The sequence below is a fragment of the Vigna umbellata genome, chromosome 9 (genome assembly GCF_029865625.1).
Source record: "Vigna umbellata cultivar VRB3 chromosome 9, Vumbellata_1.0, whole genome shotgun sequence".
Classification (NCBI taxonomy): domain Eukaryota; kingdom Viridiplantae; phylum Streptophyta; class Magnoliopsida; order Fabales; family Fabaceae; genus Vigna; species Vigna umbellata.
Window position 1 is genome coordinate 26,166,742 of NC_142173.1, and position 21,845 is coordinate 26,188,586.

The following is a 21,845-nucleotide window of genomic DNA, read 5'->3' on the forward strand; positions in this document are numbered from 1 at the left end:
CCTTAACTCAAACAACATTATTTTGTTATAAAAAATAACGTGATATGTTGAAATTGTAATCATAAAACTGAAAATATATTAAAATGTGAATTCTTATACTTTAGAGTTGATATAATATATTTATAGTATTCATCTTATTTTGTAGCTAATTTATGGTTGTCATTTATTTATTGTTCTTTTCTCTGACTCTTCCATAATAGAATTCAAAGGAAGACCAAAGCTAACACTATTTCTTTCATGTCATTTCTTTTTAGGTAGAACTCAGTTCAATCCAACCAAAGATGGACTGAAATGGAGGTTCCTGCTCTTTTCCTCTGTCCAGTTTCATTGCAGCTTATGAGAGACCCCGTGACAGTGTACACAGGAATCACATATGACAGACAAAACATAGAGAGATGGTTATTTTCATGCAAGAACAACAAAACCTGCCCTGTCACTAGGCAATCACTGTCACGCACAGATCTTACTCCAAACCACACTCTCCGACGTTTGATCCAAGCTTGGTGCGACCACAATGCCTGCCTTGGACATGAAACCTTTTCATCTCCAAACCCAACCATTGATCAAACCGAGATTGTCAAACTTCTCTTAGAGGCAAAGAAGTTCCCAGAAAAACAGCTCAAGTGTCTTAGTAGGCTTCAATATATTGCTCTTGAAAGTGAAAGTAACAAAATCTGTTTGGAGTCTGCAGGGGCAATAGATTTCTTGGCTTCCACCATGATGATAAATTCAACCGGTATGAGTGAAGCAGCTATAAAAATCATGTTTCACCTAAACCCTTCTGAATCTCAGCTTAAAAAACCTGATGAACAACGAAGGGATTCAGTTTTTGGAGTCTTTGCTTCATGTCTTGAAGCTTGGAAAGTGCCAATCTCGAAGTCATACAACTTTGCTATTGAAGTCAACACTTAAGGTGGCTAGTCCAACCCAATTGAACAATGTCACCCCAGAGCTGTTTGTGGAGATAATTAGAGTGTTGAGGGATCAGATTTCACGAGAGGCTTCAAAGGCAGCTTTGAAACTTCTGGTGGAGTTGTGTTCATGGGGCAGGAACAAGATCAAAGCAGTTGAGAGTGGTGGAGTTTTAGTCATCGTTGAGCTACTTGTTGACGTGTCTGATAGGAGAGCATGTGAACTCATGTTGATAGCTTTGGACAAACTATGCGGTTGTGCAGAAGGAAGGGCTGAATTGGTGAACCATGGAGCTGGAATTGCTGTTGTGGCAAAGAAAATTCTGAGGGTTTCACAAGTGGCAAGTGATAGAGGGGTGAAAATTTTGACCTCCATTTGTAGGTATTCAGCCACCCCAAGAGTTCTTCATGAAATGCTGCTGTTTGGAGCAGTGTCAAAGTTGTGCTTGGTGCTTCAAGTTGAGGGTTGTTTCAAGGCCAAAGAAAGGGCAAAGGAGACACTCAAATTGCACTCTCTAGTCTGGAGGAACTCCACATGCATTCCTCTTCCTTTGCTTGCATCTTATCCATGATCTCATGGCTTTGTCATTTATCAAGGTTAAAGTATTGAAATATATGTTTGTTCTTGTCCATGATGTTCTGCTGTTTATCGTGGAACTATATATATGTCAATGAACCTCTCAAGCGTTGTGAATGGAAAATGAATCCCAGTATCCATGTTTGTGAACATTAAGCACAAGAGCTGTAATTAAGTTTTCACTGGATTGTCATGTGCATTAATTCTTTCATATGCTTTGACCCACAGAAAAGGTGAGATTGATTTTGGTTGTGTGAGAAATATCGTTTCTACCCCTGTTTTGTTATGTTTATTTGCTTTCTGTTACTGTGGTAGATTTTGGTAGATATTTCTAGCATTCTGTTATTGTGCTAGACAGGCTGTAATCCTCTTTATTTTCTTCTTTTTATTTTGTACAATGTGCTGAATATATATTGAGCACTTTCAGACTTTATTAGATGGAATGAATAATGAGGATTAAGGTGCTTGGCCATTACTCTGTCATGGTATCATCGCTAACACCCACTGCTTCTTCCGCCTGAAGCTTCTTTTTCTTCTTCCTCATTTTCTGAAAATGGCTTCCCTGAGCCATCCTATTACACAAACACCGGATCACCTTGTGAATCCGGCAAACCCACTTTATCTTCATCCTGCAGAAAACCCAGCATTGGTGCTTGTTTCCCCTCTCCTTACGGAGAGCAATTTTCATCAATGGGAACGTGACATGGTCGTTGCACTGGAGACCAAAAACAAGGAGAAGTTCATTGATGGTACTCTTCCTTGTCCCCCTCTCTCAGATCCACTTCACGAAGCTTGGCGTCGCTCAAATCGAATGGTGATGTCCTGGCTCACACGATCCATGACTTCTTCGATCAAGCAATCGGTGATGTGGATGGATACAGCATCAGAGATTTGGAGAGATCTCAAGGATCGATTCTCCCATGCTGATAAATTTAGGGTTTCTGATCTTCAGGATCAGATTCTCGCTTGTCATCAAGGTGATTTACCTGTTTCTGAGTATTATACGAGATTGAAAATCCTATGGAAAGAGTTGGAGCTCTATAGATGTGTTCTCAACTGCAATTGCTTAACTCCCTGTGCTTGTGGACTTCTTGCGAAACTTCAAAAAGAAAGAGAGGATGATTATGTGATTCGATTTCTCCGTGGTCTCAATGAGAGCTATGCCCAAGTTCGTTCTCAAATCATGATAATGGATCCCATGCCTTCGATTGTCAAAACTTTTTCTATGGTTCTTCAGCATGAACGTGAGTTCATTAGCACCAATCCTAAACATCCTGTTTCCGATTCTTTGGCCTTCACTGCAGTTTCGAATGCTCAACCACGGTTCAACTCTTCCAACAAAGTCCCTTTCAATGCTAGTAAGAACAATTTCAAGAACAACAAATTCTGTGAAAAATGCAAGAAGACCAATCACACCATTGAAACCTGTTATTTTCGCATTGGTTTTCCTGCTGGTTATAAAAAGAACAAGCCCAACACCAAAGCTTCTGCCAGTTTGGTTGAAGTAGATTCAGCTGCCTCTCTACAGCACCTTGATTTGGATGGTAGTCCTCCCAATGACCAATTCACTTTCTCTAAAGACCAGTATCAAGCAATTTTGGCTTTGCTTCAACAGAGTAAGGATCACTATTCCTCAGTGAATCAAGCCTCTGTTAAACACTCAGGTATATCTTCTGATTTTATTCCCTGGATATTTGATAGTGGTGCCACCGATCATATTTGTCCCACCAAATCCTTATTTCATAACCTTCATGCCATAACACCCATACACATTAAATTGCCTAATCACACTACTGTCACTGCCAATTTCTCTGGGAATATTCACATAGGTGACTTATTCCTTCTTGATGTTCTTTTTGTTCCTGACTTTTCTGCTCATCTAATTTCTATTTCCAAACTTGTTTCCACTATTGACTGTATGGCAGTATTCTCTGATTCTCACTGTCTTCTTTTCCAGAAATCTCACTTCAAGATGATTGGAGCAGCTAGGAAGATTAATGGCTTGTATTGTCTTGCAGAATCAAATGCTATGCGTTGCAATTTACCTTTCCAAACTGATGTTATCAATAAATCAAATGCTTTCGTTGTAAATGCAGTCAATACCAGTGCACTTTGGCACCATAGACTAGGCCATACTTCAAATTCCATTTTACAATTGTTATCTTCTCAACATGCTGATATTATATACAAGAATTGTACTCCTTGCGACACTTGTCATTTTGCCAAACATAAGAAATTACCTTTTTCTCTTAGCACCTCCAAGAGTTCTCAATTTTTTGAGTTGTTGCATGCTGACATATGGGGACCCTTACGCACTGTTTCTATTGATGGTCAAAATTTTTTAACACTTGTTGATGATTTCAGTAGATTCACATGGGTTTATCTTCTAAAATCAAAAGCTGAGGTCCAAATTGTTCTTCCCAATTTCATACATCTCATTGAAAATCAATTTGACACTAAACTTAAAAGATTAAGATCTGACAATGGCAAGGAGTTTTTCTTAACTGATTTCTTCTCTTCTAAAGGCATTTTTCATGAAACATCATGCATTGAATCACCCCAGCAAAATGGAATAGTTGAGCGTAAACATCAACATATTTTGAATGTAGCTCGCGCCTTACTTTTCCAATCACATCTTCCCTCTGTTTTTTGGTCTTTTGCTATAAGACATGCTGTACATCTCATAAACAGGCTCCCAACTCCATTTCTCAAAAACCAATCTCCTTATGAAATTGTTTTTAGAAAAACTCCTGATTTTAAAATGCTTAGAGTCTTTGGTTGTCTAGCTTTTGCAACACTATTACTTCTGGCAGAACCAAATTAGACAAAGAGCTTCTAAGTGTATTTTTCTTGGTTTCAAATCAGGGGTCAAAGGTTTTCTGTTATATGATATGACTACACATAAGCTTTTGCTCTCTCGTAATGTCATTTTTTATGAGTCTCATTTTCCATATTCTGTTTCTCATCATCATCACACTGGTACTGCTGCATCCCAACAATCATTTGATTCTTTGATTGCTTTTGATATATCTGGTTCACACTTTAATGATTTTCGTATTATTTCGGATGTTATCTCTAGTAATAATGATAATCATGTTGTTGAACCAGTTATGCAATTTCATAATGATTCTACTGATATTGTACAACCTGTTGATCCACCTGGTAGACTTTCAACTAGAATTAGGAAGCCACCTGCTTATTTGTCTGATTATGATTGTTCCACTGTTTCTTTTGCTCCTACTTCTAGCTCCACAGCTTATCCTTTACAATCATACTTGTCATATTCCAAATGTTCTGACTCTCACACTGTTTTTTGCATGTCTTTATCTGCTTTCATTGAGCCATCTTCTTTTAAAGAGGCTTGTCAACATGCTCATTGGCAGCAGGCCATGCTTGCGGAAATTAAGGCTCTTGAGAGGAATAGAACTTGGTCATTGGTCCGATTACCACCAAAGAAAAGAGTTGTTGGTTGCAAATGGGTCTACAAGACTAAATTGAATGCAGCTGGGGTTATAGAAAGATATAAGGCACGCTTAGTTGCCAAAGGGTTCACACAAACTGAAGGCATGGATTTCTTTGATACTTTTTCCCCTGTTGTGAAGCTTACAACTGTCAGGTTTCTCCTTTCCATTGCTGTTTCTCATAACTGGTTTTTACACCAGCTTGACGTTGATAATGCTTTTTTGCATGGTGATTTGGATGAAGAGGTTTATATGAAACCTCCGCCGGGCTTGATTCTTCCCGAACCTCATTTGGTTTGTAAATTGCACAAGTCTCTCTATGGTCTTCGCCAAGCTTCTCGACAATGGAATGCTAAGCTCACAACTGCCTTACTTTCTTATGGATTTTCTCAGAGTACCGCTGATCATTCATTATTTCTTCGACAGTCTGCTACCTCTTTTACTGCTCTTCTAATATATGTGGATGATATCGTTCTAACTGGTGATAGCATGGATGATATTGTTGCTGTTAAGAAATTTTTACATCAAGAATTCCGCATCAAAGACTTGGGAAATCTCAAGTATTTCCTTGGTTTTGAAGTTGCTAGATCACAACAGGGTCTTGTCTTGAATCAACGAAAATATTGCTTAGAAATTTTAGCTGAATTTGGTCTCACTGGATGTAAAACCAGCACCTTCTCCTTCAAATCCTACCGATAAGCTAAATGATGATGATGGTGATCTTCTTTCAGATCCTACTTCTTATAGGAGATTAATTGGCAAACTACAGTATCTAACAAACACACGGCCTGATATTTCTTTTGCTGTTCAGCAAGTTAGTCAGTTCATGTCCAAGCCCAGATCCTCTCATCTCAATGCTGTTTTCAGGATTTTGAAATACCTCAAAGGTTGTCCTGGATTAGGCCTCTTTTATCCTTCCAGCAATCCTCACAGACTTCAAGCTTTTTCTGACTCCGATTGGGCTACTTGTTGCATCTCTAGAAAATCCATCACTGGTTATTGTGTATTCTATGGGAATTGTCTTATCTCTTGGAAATCAAAGAAGCAATCCACCGTGTCCAGGAGCTCTACTGAAGCTGAATACAGAGCTTTAGCCTCTGTTGCTTGTGAATTGCAATGGTTGAAGTATGTTGCTGATGATTTATGCCTTAAAATTCCAAGTCCTTTTCCTACATTTTGTGATAATCAGTCTGCCATTCAACTGGCTAAGAATCCATCCTTTCATGAACGCACCAAACATATTGAAGTGGATTGTCATCTTATTCGTGCTAAGGTTCTTGATGGACTCATTGTTCTTTCTCATGTTCCTTCGAAGCATCAATTGGCAGATATGTTTACTAAGTCACTTTATCCTGGACCTTTCAACATCAATTTATCCAAGATGGGATTGCTAAACATTCACCACCCATCTTGAGGGAGGGTGTGAGAAATATCGTTTCTACCCCTGTTTTGTTATGTTTATTTGCTTTCTGTTACTGTGGTAGATTTTGGTAGATATTTCTAGCATTCTGTTATTGTGCTAGACAGGCTGTAATCCTCTTTATTTTCTTCTTTTTATTTTGTACAATGTGCTGAATATATATTGAGCACTTTCAGACTTTATTAGATGGAATGAATAATGAGGATTAAGGTGCTTGGCCATTACTCTGTCAGGTTGGTTGTGCTGAGCTTTTAGCTATACATGATGTTTCAATGTTGAAGTATTAGTTTTACCTAATCCACTTGGTACTGATATAAAGACAAAGGGCCATTGATGTAAGCTTAAAATCAAATTTGTTGCTTGACCTACTTTTGGAAACACCCATGAACATATTTTAAATATGTTTTTAAAAGCAATTATTACAATTTTTGAGTGTTTCTGTGACCCATTTTCTTCGACACAGCTTCGTGATTGAAGTGTATATAACCCAGTTGCTTTTGCATGTTCAAGGATAATGTGTATTAAATTGTTAGGTTAAGATTGTGATTATAAAAAAACCTTACTAAAAGTGACAGTTAATGAAGATAAAATTAGCGTAAGATCCAAATTTAAATAAATTTGTAGAAAGTCGTTATTACCACCTTACATTTGACCGGGTTACCAAAGAAACGCAATTACGTTACTTGTTTATCAAATTTTCCACATAATTTAATATTCAATTAACTATCCGTCAATATATTAGAGTTGTTAGCGTATTACTCACGATTTTAAAAAATGTCAACAATTTAATATTTCAATTCAATAACTATTAATTATTAAACATATTTTTACTATGAATGGATCAGATGATGATACTCAATGTTTTATTTTTATTTCAATTCTTAGAGTATTAGAATAAAATATTATATATAATTAAGTATTCAGTTTTTAAATATTTGTATTATTATTTTTATTTATTTTGTTAATATGTTTTGTTATTATATATAGTTATCACCTTTATATAAAAAATATATTTTGTTTTCATAAATTTATTATTATTATTTATTTTTTAATATGGTATAAAAATGATATTTTTGCATTCATTTTAATAATATATCTAATTATATTTTATTTTAATATAAAGTAAATTAAATTGTCCTCTATTTCTATCTAAATCATAAACTCTTAACACTAAGATGTTTAAAATAGTTTAGAATACTAGCTAGGGTTCCATGAATAATCAATAAACTTAATGAAGTCAACTCTTGATCTCAACTCTCCCATCAATATCATATCATAAATTGGTATGTTCATGATAAACAAGATGATTCGGCCTTCTTTGTAGAATGAATGGCCATAATAGCCCAATGGAACTTGTACCCAAAACCACATAGTTTGAAAAATATTCAACTAAAAAACAAATGAAAACTCATGGTCGTAGAGTTTACATTTGACTAAACTCTTTTCACATGTTATTGGATGTAGGCTCGTCAATGGCTTAAGCATACAATGGGTGTTGCTCCCTCCACCACCACACATTTCTCTCTCCACCTCCCATTTACTATTTTGCCCCTAAGTAAAATTTTATTTTTAGGGTTATGTTTTACTTTTACCCATTCACAACCTATTCCACTAATAACCTATTATAGTGTCCCGTACATGAGTAAAATATTTTTCTTTCATTTTAACATTATATTTCTTCCTCTTTTTCTTTTACAAGTTGCAAAGGTTGGTGGTGGTGGAAAGAATTATCAAGCAGTCTCCCTCTCGTGGTGCAGTGTCGCTCTCGTAGTGTAGTGTGTGGAGTAGTGCAGTGTGTGGAGTGGTGCAGTGTGTGTTGCTTCCTCAAGGTGCGTATTCAAATAAACCTTCAAATAAAACTCTAAAATAAAAAAGTAAACTTTAAGACATCCTTCAACGGATGTCAAAATCCTTCAACGGATGTCAACATCCGTTTAAGGTAAAACGGATGTCGACATCCATTTTTTCTTAAACGGATGTTGACATCCGTTGAAGGATGTCACCTCCGTTTAAAAGTTACGTTTTTTATTTTAGGGTTTCTTTTATTAGTTTATTCTTTATTTTGGAAATATTTTAATAATTTAATTTAAATGTTTTGATTTATTATTTTTGAATATATTTTTAATGTATTTTAATAATGTAAAGGAATTGAAGAAGAAAGAAACGGAGGAGGAGAAGTGAAACGGAGAAGACAGATGGGTTGTAGAGTAAAACGAAAGACAAATTATTAAACGAAAATGAGAGATGGAAAGATTGGGTGCAGGAGTAAAATAGGAGAACTAAATTTGAATAAATTAAAATAGTAAAGTAAAAATTTTAATCTAAGGATATAATTGGAATTAAAATAATTGGGGAGGTGGAGGGAGAAAGGTGTGGTGGTGGAAGGAGCAACACTCGCATACAATAGCTTGGGCCCAAAACAAGGGGAACAACGAGTCACAAGTTGAAACCCAACGGTGAAAAATTGAAAGAAATAAACGATTTTTTTTTAAATTAAAGTGAAAAATGTTTTTTTATAGAGTTCATCGTTGTATTGAAAATAATTCAATATAATTTTGATCCCTTAACTTTTATAAAAAAAAATTAGAATTAGTCTGAGACAATTTAATCCTCTCAACTTCATAAATAAGTGAATTTAACCAATGAAACGACATTAAAATTTTGTTGAGTTGTTTAATGATGTTCTACTATAAAATATATTGCTTTAGACAAGTCATTATACATGTGTTAAATTGATACATGTGACGACATTTGAAAAGTTTATTTAATATTTTTTATATAATTAGTTAAACTGTGACCACATCATTAAGGCTTTTTTAGTTTTTAGTTTATTAATTTATTATATTTTAATTCAATATAAAAATATTATTTAATTTTCTTTTAAATTTATTACATGATTATATATAAAATAATTTTATTTTATTTAATAAAATAATTATTATTAATTTAATTTATATAGTATTATTTAATAATTATTATAATATTTTTTATATTATTAGTTAAACAGGATATGGTCACATTTAGGTTTTTTGTTTATTAATTTATTATATTTTAAATTAATATATAAATATTATTTAATTTTATTTTAAATTTATTACATAATTATATATAAATCAATTTTATTTTATTTAATTAAATAATTATTATTAATTTAATATTAAAATATTTTTTATGTTATTAGTTAAACCACATCCTGTTAAGTTTTTATTTTTATTTTTTTAGTTTATTAATTTATTATATTTTAAATTAATATATAAATATTATTTAATTTTATTTTAAATTTATTTCATAATTATATATAAATTAATTTTATTTTATTTAATAAAATAATTATTATCATTTTAATTTATATATTATTATTTAATAAATTATTATGATATTTTTCATATTATAATTAGTTAAACGAATGTACCACATTCGCATCCGTGAAGGTTTTTTTTTTCTTTAATATTTTTTAGTTTACGGATGTGGTCACATCCGTTGACAGATATCCACATCCGTTAAAAGTGAAACTGATATTAACATTTATTGAAGATAAAATGAATGTTAACATCCCGTTTTATTAGAAGGACAACTTAAGTTTGAAATAGTGCAGGAAGCATTTGGTTTGATGGTGGTAGAGGAAGCAACAATCAAAATTTCTGTTAATGACCCAAACAGTATGACAACCAACGTTAATGGGCCAAGCATAGAAGACAAGTATCCACTCACAAATCTCTCTGTTTGCTTCCCCACCACCCCATCCATATCTTTCACAACTTTCCACCCATCTCAAATTTACTCACACTATTAGGCCACTGTCCTTTTCTTTTATTTTTTTTCAAAATTTTTGATAAATTAGATATAAAAAATAATAAATATACCGTTTAGTCCCTAAAAACGTTGATTAACATAACAAACCCTTGCATAGTTTTTTTTTTGTTTTTTTTTATAAAATAAAAGTTATTTATTTAAAGCAGTTTAAAGTTGGACGATGACGATGAATTCCCGTTTAACGTGAAATGGATCAACGTTTTGGTTGATTGACATTTATTTTTGTGTGGAGTGAATGAAAGAAGAGATGTGATAATAGGAGAAGATTTTGTTAGATTTTGCCACCAACATAGAACGTAAGAAGGATATATAGTGTTGAAGAAAATTTTCCGTATATAATATTGGATGGAAAATAGAGCAGCACGTGTAGATAATGTTTTGTTGGAGCCACTAATTTTTGTTCGCTGCTGTTTATTTTTCCCTTCTTTTCAATAATTTGACGCATTTATAAATATAGTATTATACGAACTAGGGTTGGGTAACTAAATGAAGTATATGTTTTTACCCCAAAAAGAAAAAACACTTAAAAGGCTTTGAGGAGCATTCATTCTTAATGTCGGCCACCTTTTTGGATAAAGCTGTGGAAATACAACAAATAGAATTGTCGTACGTAAGCTAAATATTAGTCAATCCATCCCACTAACATTAACAATAACATTAACATTAACATTGCTTCACATGTTGCTTCTTTCAGCTGCTTAGCAAAAGTGGTCGTAGTCTAACGTAAATGAGTGGACGTACGTATATATCCTTGCATGTTAAACTTTTCAGTGACATATATTCTATTTCTATATATATTCCTCCAACCACATATATATCATATCACATACATCATGCATATGCATGCATGCATCGATGAATTATTCCTCCACTCTACATACATCTCTTTCTTTCATCAACTTTGGTACATGTATAACTCAACAACTTAACTGTCACGTATTCAGTTATACATATTTTAAGTTTAATTTGATTCTGCTTGTCTACGTTTCAACTTATAAAATATCTTTTTTTAATTCTAAAAAATAGGAAGGATAAGAAAGAAAATAAACAATGGCAATTTGAAAACAGAAAATCAAAACAACTTCAAAATGCTTTTTTTTTTCTATTTAAGTATTTGAATATGATATTTTTTTCCTTTTTTTTATAAAAAATTTGCAGCTATAGCCTTTTGGTAAAAGTAATTGATGTTTAAGTTTTATATATCCACGCATAAGAAAAATTCCGCGGAAGTTTTATCATCTATGTGTATTCTCTCTCAAATGAATAGGATGAAGCATTGTCACTTTCTATTTTTATTCCAATAGAAAATGGAAAAGGAATAAAGAAAGTAAGTCTAGTTGAGCTCTACATAAAATTTCATTCCCTCCTTAGTCAAAAATCATATTTATTATTTAAATGCCGAAAATATTGTAATAAAGGGTTGAAATAAAGAGGAAAATATAATAAAACAAGAAAAAACTAACACATTTAAAAAAGTATGACCAACATCCGAGTAAGTGTACAAACAGTCAAATAAGGCCAATAATAATAGTCTTGGTTGTAGAAAAATAGGAATTTTTATTGATTGAAAATATTATTATATAAATTAATTTAATATGTGAGTAATTATTTTTTCTCACAAAATAGTCTTAAAAGTTAAAAGAGTTATTAACATGAGGCAATATATTGTTTGGGGGCCACTGCCTTTAAAAGATCCGGCCTTTCTAGCGGGCCGATGATCCACCGTATGTCCTGTAAAATTTGTAGAATATTTTTCTTAGAATATAACTTTATTCATCTAATTTTAAAAATACTAATATTATTTTAATAACATCTTATAATTAATTTCCAATCGATTGAAACAATATAAATTGTTACTTAAATTATTCCGAGTAATAACTTGTAAAATATTCTCCTTCACCTCCCTATAAATAACATCATTCTGGCCTCCCTCCATTCTTATCATCATCAACCACAAACCAAATCATACCATTCAATTCCATTCAACCACCACAACACTCACACTCTCCAACCCTCATCCTTGCAACTTCCTCTCACAGTGGTCTCTCTTAAGAGACCTCTGTTGGAAGCTGTTGCCTTGCTTCCTTCAAGGTATATTTCTTAATTCAATTATCGTACAAAATTTATATACAACTTTTTAACTCATATTTTGTTGTCTTTTCTAGTCATATTGAAGATAAAACTTCATTTCTGAAAAGAAAACAACACTAAAATCACTTAGAAAATGTATATAAGTTTTGTGCATGTATTTTCCCCACACCTCATGCATGTTGCCTATTTGACTCCACTTTGAAACTTGAAAATTTATTGTTTTTACTTCACTACTTTATAGTTATCATCACGTACACTTCTAGGGAAGTGTTTATGATCTTATTGCTACTTGGCGTTTTGTTCTAAATTCTTGTGACTTTTATGTGCAGCTAGCTAAGTAAGCAGGTCTTTATATTGCACACCTCAGCACCTTCTATTGCCATGACCAACAACGACAACATCAACAATGTCAACAACAAGCTCCAAGGCCAAAGCCTGCTATATTCTTCTTCTTCCTCTGTGAGGAGAGAAGAAGATACGATCATGCAGAAGCAGGGCATCATCACCATTTTGGACTCAAACACAGACACAATTTCTTCTGCTTCTTCTCTGCGAAGAACTCTCTCGGCTGACATGTCCTCAAAGAATTGGCTCTCTCAAACCATTGCTCCTTCCGAAGAACTCGTGCATGCCAAAACCATTGCTCACTCGGAAGATGATGAGAGCAATAACAAGGAGCTTGACGACGAAGCTGAAAGAGAGAGGCTCGAGATTTGGAGTTCCATCCAACGGAACAAGAAGGAGGAGCAAGAGAAATCAGGGTCATTTGATACGTGGAACTCAATCATATCCCTGAAAGGAAAAGATGAAATCTCGAAATCTCTTCCTGCGTCACCTTATGTTCATCCTCTTGTGAAAAGGTCCAAGAGTTGTTTGAGTGAGAAGAGCCTCCAAATCTGCACAGAGAGTCTCGGATCCGAGACCGGCTCTGATGGGTTGTTCTCTTCTTCTGAGACAGGGAATACAGAGGAAGAAGAGAAAGTTGTAGAACCAACAATCCAAGAAGAAGAAGAAGAAGAAGAGTTGAACAATTATGCTTCAGTGGTGGCTACAAAGAAGGCTTCATCACCAACACGTGCTTTCCCTCCTCCACTCCCTTCACTCTCTCATCAACCAGCTGGTCCTTCACTTCACATGCGTTCACGCCGTGACAATGGAAGGTTGGTTCTAGAAGCTGTTTCAGTCCCTTCTCACAACAATTTCAGCATTCAGCGTCAAGGTGGTCGCCTCGTGCTCTCTTTCTCCAATCACCGAGAGGAGGAGGAGGAGGAAGAAGAGAATAACGGTTGTCCGGAGCAAGAATACTTAGAAGAGTTGGAGTTTGAGGAAGAAGAATACTCTTTTGGGACGAAACCACGAGTATCTTCCACTGGATTCAATTCCGGCTTCATGGAATATGAGAGTGTAATGGAGAAAGGACCCTTATTGTCTGGTGGGGTGACAAGTAGTGTTCAAGGGTTGGCTTTGATGATGAATAATAAGAACAAGCCAATCGGGGCTGTAAACAAGAATCCAAAGTGGTCGGAGAAGTTCAGTGAGATGACCAATTTTAATGATGTTAATGTGGCACAATCGCTGCCTACGATGCCAAGGGTGGCAAGGTTGATTCCATCAGCACCAGCGGTGGCTGCAGCTGCAGCTTCTTTCAATTTCAATGCTTATGAGTACTATTGGAGAACCAACTCTGCTCCATCGAAAAGTACGAGTGTTAAACTTAACCCACTTGACCAAAACAAAAAACATCATCAGAACCATCAAGAGAACATGAAGAGCAAGGTTGTTGTCTCCAGGGACATGAACAAGATGGTTCCAAGGGAGCAACAACAGGTGTTGGTTCTAAGAGGGAAGAATGGTGATTACTTGGTTCACAATCTGAAGAGTTGCAAGGATTCTAGAAGGTCGTTTCTGTTCTGGGAACCCTATTGCATTGCCACCTCTTGAGTCCGTGACAAACATTGATCCAGAATCCATTGCTCAAAACACTAATTATTGCTTCATCATCCTTTTATCTACCTGGTTCCAGTCTTGGCGGGAGCTAGTATAGTGTAGTCAGATAAAGGAAAAAGGATTGGGAGAAAGGGATAGCGAGAGAGGGAAAGGAGAAGATACTTTATTTGTGTTGTAAGATAAGAGAAATGACTTTAACAGTGTTGTCATATATAATACTATTTATCAGTCTGTATTTGCTACTGGCTAATCGTTCAATACATACACAAAGTAATCTGAATTAGTTTATCTTTGACTTGGTCAATTGTCTTGTCTTGCTCTAAAGCTACTGATTTTTTATAGAAAGTAAAGATTATATAGTAAATAGCTGTGTCATTAACTGATGGAATAAATTTGATATTTTTGTTTGTTAATAGAAAGGAACTGAAAGATCGCATGCTGATAAAATTCTTGAATAAGCATTTGTATGGTGGTGGTGTGGTGGATAGGTTAGAAACGTAAAATATGAAGAAATTTTAGGAGTATTTATGCATAATTCATGATTAGAGGACATTTTAAATTTATAGATGTTGTCTAAATGAGAGTGATACGAAATAAGATAAAAAAGGCGAATGAATTCTGAAGCAGTAGATTGACAAGAAAAGAGGTGGGGGAATAAAGGTGGGAAAATAACAGTAATCTTTGTTGTGAGACAGTCTGGAAGATAGGGTTATAGATTGGAGGAGGAGCAAACAAACGTATAATATATATGTGGAGTGATGCAGTTCGTGAATTCAGATTAAGCCTCATCGAGAATTTCTCAGACATACCCTTCTGATTCTATCACCAAAAACAGTAAGAAAATGAGTTTTTTTAATATATACATATATATATAATCCCATGCACAGATGTCATGAAATGAGACGTAAAAAATTAACCCTAAGGAATATACATAAATTCTGCTAGGCTGGCTATCAATATATACCAGTTGAATGGAATGAAAATACCGAGCTAGTGGCTAGTGGTGGCTCATTCACTACCACCCCCAATGAGCTTGACCATGATAAAAAAGCCAAAGCCATTGCCACCGCTGGTCTCACCATCATGGTGGGCTAAGGGATTCAACCATTTTGGACCACCGAAAAAAATAAGAAAGGAACTGTGTTTTGTCCTTTTTCTTTTTTTCTTTTAGTTATAAGATTTGTTTGGTGATAAGAAATTGATAAGAATAGTGAGAAAAGTTGCGAGTTTTGTCCTTTTTCTTTTATTTTTGTTTTCACAAATTTTTATAGTTAGTGAAAAGAAAGAATGAAAAACAGACACTTATGCAAAATCGTTGTACATGACTCACGACCGAACTAAGATTACAAGATGGAAGAAGAAAGTGAGAAAAGATCCCTTGTCTTTTTTGCTTTTTTGTTTGTTGAAAATATGCTTCTTTTCAAAATTCGAAAGATTTAGATGAGAAATCTTTGATTTTGAGTACAATAAATGGCTTTTAAATCCTCGAATAAATCTTCAATGTGGTTTTGGTTAATAGCTTTTTTTTTTCGATTTTTTTCTTGAATGTCTCCTTTTATTTATTAAAATATGTTATGCATAACACAATCTTGTCTTCATAAAAAAAATTAGAATGTTGTTTTAGTAAAAAGGATTTAAAAATAAAGAAGTACTTTGTTTACAATAAACTACAGTAATAAGATGAAAAAAAATCTATTATAAAAGGAAAAGGTTAAATAAGATTATAGTTCTTAAATTTGAAAAAAAGAATTGTTTTTTGACACATTTTTTAGTGAAAAATTAATAAATATGACTTTCTTAATTTAATGATATTTTTTTAACAGATTGACATTTATCTATCAACCTATATAAATAACTTAAATGTTAATACTATTAAAAAAAAACTTAATGTAATTGGATTAAATAAACTAAATCTATTCACTTTTAAATTTTAAAAACTAAAAATATATCAAAATTAAAAAAAAATCCAATTTCACATTAACTAAAAACACATTTAACCTAATTATAAATCTAACACCTGAACTTATTAATAAGCAAGAAAATTTGTAAACAAAAACATTGATATATATTAATAACATGAGAAGATGAGTATGAAGAATAGTAACATAAACCCTAATGGAAGCAGATGCGGTACACAGAGAGACAATCGTGTTCGTTGTGGTTGTGCAGCAGATGGCAATGGGTGATTGGGAAATAGAGTTATTCCCATTTTTAGTGTCGATCTGAATTAATTTAAAAGAATAGCAGAAACAATTTGTATGGATATATGTAATGGAATGGATTGGAATAGTCGGAAACATATTCCAGCATTTAAATTTTCTGTCTTTGTTTCTGTGCCACCATAACGTATCATCCAATCAAAGAGATAATGGAAGAAGAACTTCTTCCCTCATGAGAATAATTTGTGTTAAAGAACTCTTTATTACAAAAGGAACACTTGTTGCTATGCCGAATATCTCCCTTTTCTTTTATCCCTACACTTTTCTTTTATCTCTCTTTCTCCCTCTCTTTGTTTCAACAATTTTCAACCAAATATAATCAGTTTCTAAAAAGTATTTCAAAAGTGGAGATGCTAGCAGCTGCTTCGGATGACGTATATATATATATATATGTTTTAGTTCTCTTTCGGTTTAAAAGCTGCAAATTCTGATAAATACGAATTTCAATTCTTCAATTGAATGACAAGGGATCTATTTTTATTATTATGTGCCACACTAATTCATACCTAGCTACCTTCCTTCAATTATTCCCTTTATAATTAAATAAACAATTCTTATTGTTTATACTTTATATAACAATCAATTTAAATTCTCCCTTCATCTGTGTTGTATAACTTCTAATTTATCTGTCATTACAAAACACAAAGCAGATGGTATTGAGTTTTTACTGATTTTCATTCTCTCCTATAATACGGTATATTTTCTGTAAAATTTGACTGATTCTCAAATGAATTACTAAATCTTGTAATTCTAATCATTTGATCAAATTATCTTAGTGATTTCTGCTTAAATGATTGTAAGGATTATAAATTTTTATTGTTTTCTAACTACCTCCTTTCATTATAATACCAAACTCATTATTAATGTTGTAGATTTGGACTCTTATGTGAAAAATTTATCTTAATAAATTCAGTTTAATATTATTGGAGTTCTTGTATTAATTAGAGAGAAGATAAATTTATTTATATAAGTAAAGATAAACTTTATCTTTTAAATAAGTTGGTAGGGGTTAAATTGAACTTAAAGTTTATATATTCTCCTATTATTCTCTAAATTATTAACCATAAGTGGTAAATAGCTTGATTAAATAAGATTTATTTTATACTACATATATTAGATAAACATAATTTATTAATTTTATTTCATATATTAAAAATTATTTGAAAAAATTGCCCATGATTCATTTCATCAAAATCCATCAAATTTACCTAACAGCAATTTTTTCACAAATGAATATCTAATCCATTCACAAAAATAGTATGTATCTAACAAGAAATTATCCAATAAGTAAGAATAAATAATAGGTTAATTTCAACTAATGCCATAATAATTTAAAATCAAAATTTAAAGTTAAAAAAAAATAATTCAAATGATAGTTATGTTTGATGATACTATTCATAATTTAAAGAATAATATTTCAAACATTAAAAAGGAGTTATATGGTATGATTCAATAAATTCATTACCTTCATAAATAACATAAAGGGATATCTCAGAGTGGAATTTGATAGAAGATTTTGGAAGAAGAAAAGAAATAATTTTGGGAGCCAAAAACATGATACAAAATTGTCAACATATGATTATATATATATATATATATATATATATATATATATATATGATAATTAATGATATTTAGTTTACACTAAATAATATTATTTAATATATTTTGAAAACTTACTTGTTGGAAGTCCTACATCGACTACAGATAGTCAATTCATAAATAGGTGCAAACCTCATCCTACAAACCAGTTTTGTGAGGTTAAAGTCCACTTCTAACATAGTATCAAAACCATGGTTAGAGTCTATCCTAACGGTTGAATTAAAAGTATTTTTCATGAAAAATATATCAATAGTAATCAAATTAATATAAAATTATCTAATAACTTATTTTATATATTAAAATAATAAATATTTTATATGATATAATATATGTTAATCACCATTTTATAAAATTTAACACACTTTAGTTGTAACTCATCAGTTGTATTTTCTTTCCATTACATTTTGAATAAATATTTTTTTAGATTCGCCTTGACGGGCTTGTTATTTGTTTCTACGTACTAGCTAGCTACACTGAGCAACATAAAAGTAAAAAATTATGAGGTTGATCATATACGAATCGTTGATCATTTATTTTATAGCAGTAATAAATATATTAAATAAAAATAATTTATTTCAATTTATACATAAACTAATATGTAAATAGTAGTAATATAACTTCCTTCCTTTGCATGGCTTTGTAAATAATATACGTTTTTGTCATAGCATTATAAGACTAAATTTTACATCAAAATTCATATCTTATATAAGTACTAGTAGCATATTCAGAAATAGATTATATATATATATATATATATATATATATTATGTTATAGTTCTTAATTAATTACATTATTTTTTTATGTCACCTTAGATGAATATATTAGATTTACAAATTTAATTGTTATAAAATAAATAAAATTAAACGAAAAGTACAAAATTTGGCAAATCTGAAAACTAAAATTGCGAAAAAGTAGTTCATTAAAATTTGATATCTGGACATAAAAATTAAAAAGCAGAATTTGAAACATTATAAATATAAAAAATAAGATAATTAATTTGAAAAAGTGATTTATTTAAGAGAAAACACAACTCCTAAAAAAACGATAATTCAAGAGAAGATATTTAAATTTATGATATAAATAACACAGTTGTCCAATTTAGCGGTGAAGATGTGATAGTTTGTGGTATATTCTAATTTCATTGTGATTATTACATGTTATAATTTGTTAATGATAGAGATTGGAATAAGATGAAAATAGTATTGGCAATAATTAAATGAATGAAAAGTAGTTGTCGTACAGCAAATAAACAGTGGAACATAATGAATGAAGAAAACATTTCATGTATACATGAAAGTGATTTTATGTTCAAAGAGTCTAAACTTAGCATATACTGAATATATACATCTCTTCTAAATCCACACACGTAGTGATTAAATTCGGAAAGTGACTTCTATCGTATGCGTATGCATAGAGGCATGGATGCACAGTTATATAGAAGAAAAACACTATTTACTGTTGAACTAAGAATGATTGGTAAAAGGTGTTTATATATATCAACCTATAGTGACTTGAAAAATCTTATAATATTCTTCAGAGTTAAAATATACGAGGATATATATTTTAAAAAGTGATCGACTTTTAACTGAGTAAAACATTTTGAATTTTCTGAGTAAGAAAAAATAAATATAAAAATTTTAAATTTTGTAAGTAAGAGAAAATGAATATAAAAGTGAATATATATTTCTTAAAAAATGATATATATTTATATAAGTGCTTTTCAACTTTAAATCTGATATCAAATAATAATAAAATAAGAACTTATATCAAATAAATAATAATAAAAATAATAATGTAATGTTTTATGATAATTAACAATAATAATATCATAATATAATTAAATTGATAAAAATTTGTTATAATTACTCTTAATATGTAAATATTTGCTTCAATAAACGTGTTTTTAGAGTATTGTGTAATTGATCTAAGGTGAGAAGGCCTAATGGACCTTGATGGACGACATTTTTAGTAGGGTGTTTCTCCTTGCACTTTCTCACATTTTTTTTCTATGTCTTCATATTTCAAAAATACATTTCTTTAACGGATTTCAAAATCGATTAAAGCTTTCGAAAAATCCTTTAACGAATTTCAAAATTCGTTGAAGAAAAAATCCTTCAACGAATTTTGAAATCGGTTAAAGAATTTTTCGAAAGTTTCAAACAAATTTCAAAATTCATTAAAGGTTTGGAAACCTTTAACAAAATTCAAAAGCTTCAACAGATTTTTAGTCGGACTGTATGAGTGTTGTTGACTTAAGATAGTCTTTGAGTTATACTACCAGTTTTATTAAACTTTGTTTTGTGTTATCGTCCTTGACAAGCTTTGCTTTGTGATGCTAGCTTGGACAAGCTTTGTTTTGTGTTATGTTGTTAGCTTAAGCAAGCTTTTATTTGGTGCTACTGGCGTGATGATTATTTTATTGGTGACAATAAAACATTAATAAAGGATGAATCATCGAAATGATTATCCTACAACGAGTCATCGTTTCATATTAAATAATTTTAATCAAAACTGATATGATTGTATCTCAATCAATAAATTTGAAAACTGTTTCATATTAAATAATTTTAATCAAAACTGATATGATTGTGTTTCAATCGTTAAATTTTGAACGTTACAGCCAGAATCCAACTCAATTTTCATTCTAGATTCAAGTTTTTGTTCTTGTATTCTCTAATTTACTACTAATTATATAATTTTGATAATTTCAAACACTATATTGATAATACTCCACAATTTGAGAAACTAAATAGTTAATAAATTATTGTAAGTAGAGCTTTATGAACGTTCTTCTACGTATAATACATGATTTAAATTTGTGCTAAAAGTGAATAAAGATCGTTGATTGGTGATGGTACAGTGAAGAAGGAAGAAGCAAACAAAGCACACAATCACTTTCACCAACTGACATTCCCAAATATAGAAATACGAAATATCATGAACAATCATTTATGAATAAAAAACGCGAAATTGGGAAAGCAACTTATACGACAACTTATTTACAACATACAATAAATTATTAAAAGTATCCTTTCAATCACCTGCTTTCGCTCTGCATGTAGACGTACTAAAATACATTATCCCAACAAATTTAATGCACCATTTCAATCATATAATATTCTCTGTTGCTTTCTTCAAATATCAGATAAACGTCCTTTTTTGAATAGTTTGACGTGTTTAATCTAATGATAAGGTATTCATTTTTGTTTAAATTAAAGTATATTGTATGATAGATAAACAGCTTTGTAACGAACGTGCTTTTATAACTATCTAAATATACATTACTCAATTTATAACGTGTTTTCCGTTCATAATTTCGTGTCTTAAACATGTTTTTTTTATTGCAGCAAGTTTCTTAAATTGTACTTTAATTAAAACCATATTTTATAATATATTTTTTCAATTTGTATTAGAAATTTTAAAATAAAAAATGGATCAAAACATGCTCTCTGAGAATATTATTAAAAGAAAAAAAAAACTCTATCTCAACATCCATCATCATTAAAAATAAGAAAAAAAATTACTATCGTAAACTTCCATCCGATGTGTATATCTTCAAAATGAACTTCCAAATTGTAAAGCTATAAAAATATGTATACTAACTACAATTCCAAAATGTAAGAATATAGCATGTATGAACAACTAATTTAAGATAAGTAAATATACATACCCCAATTTTACAAACCTAGACAAGCACATAGATTCAGAAAGGTATTCAATACGTTTTTTTTTCTCTTATTTTTTGGTAAATTAATTATCGAAAGAATAATGATTAGAACATCCTCTCACTAACTTCAATAATA

The 21,845-nt window shown here is 31.6% G+C and overlaps 2 protein-coding genes and 2 pseudogenes across 2 annotated transcripts; all 4 read left to right on the forward strand.

Annotated features, from left to right (window-relative positions):
- Nucleotides 1–291: 291 nt before the first annotated feature.
- On the forward strand, nucleotides 292–797 carry LOC148193082 (E3 ubiquitin-protein ligase PUB23 pseudogene; annotated as a pseudogene).
- LOC124829351 (E3 ubiquitin-protein ligase PUB23 pseudogene) lies at nucleotides 295–1,960 on the forward strand (annotated as a pseudogene).
- Nucleotides 1,961–2,018: 58 nt separating this feature from the next.
- On the forward strand, nucleotides 2,019–3,613 carry LOC148193083 (uncharacterized). The gene is made up of 2 exons (XM_088098231.1): nucleotides 2,019–3,152; nucleotides 3,446–3,613. The coding sequence occupies exons 1-2, from the start codon at nucleotides 2,042–2,044 to the stop codon at nucleotides 3,475–3,477; spliced, it is 1,143 nt and encodes a 380-aa protein (XP_087954357.1). The 5' UTR covers nucleotides 2,019–2,041; the 3' UTR covers nucleotides 3,478–3,613.
- An 8,523-nt stretch (nucleotides 3,614–12,136) lies between these two features.
- Nucleotides 12,137–14,524, forward strand: LOC124838596 (protein FAF-like, chloroplastic). Its single transcript, XM_047314246.2, has 2 exons — nucleotides 12,137–12,273; nucleotides 12,603–14,524. Exon 2 carries the CDS (start codon nucleotides 12,655–12,657, stop codon nucleotides 14,212–14,214), a length of 1,560 nt encoding a protein of 519 aa, XP_047170202.2. The 5' UTR covers nucleotides 12,137–12,273; nucleotides 12,603–12,654; the 3' UTR covers nucleotides 14,215–14,524.
- The last annotated feature ends 7,321 nt before the right edge of the window (nucleotides 14,525–21,845 follow it).

What these genes read in the sequence shown, in the direction of transcription:
- LOC148193083 (XM_088098231.1), top strand. Translation starts at nt 2,042, where the DNA reads ATGGCTTCCCTGAGCCATCCTATTACACAAACACCGGATCACCTTGTG. An exon ending in AGCCTCTGTTAAACACTCAG is followed by an intron (nt 3,153 to 3,445) that starts GTATATCTTCTG and finishes CTTCTTTTCCAG; the next exon opens with AAATCTCACTTCAAGATGAT.
- LOC124838596 (XM_047314246.2), top strand. Translation starts at nt 12,655, where the DNA reads ATGACCAACAACGACAACATCAACAATGTCAACAACAAGCTCCAAGGC.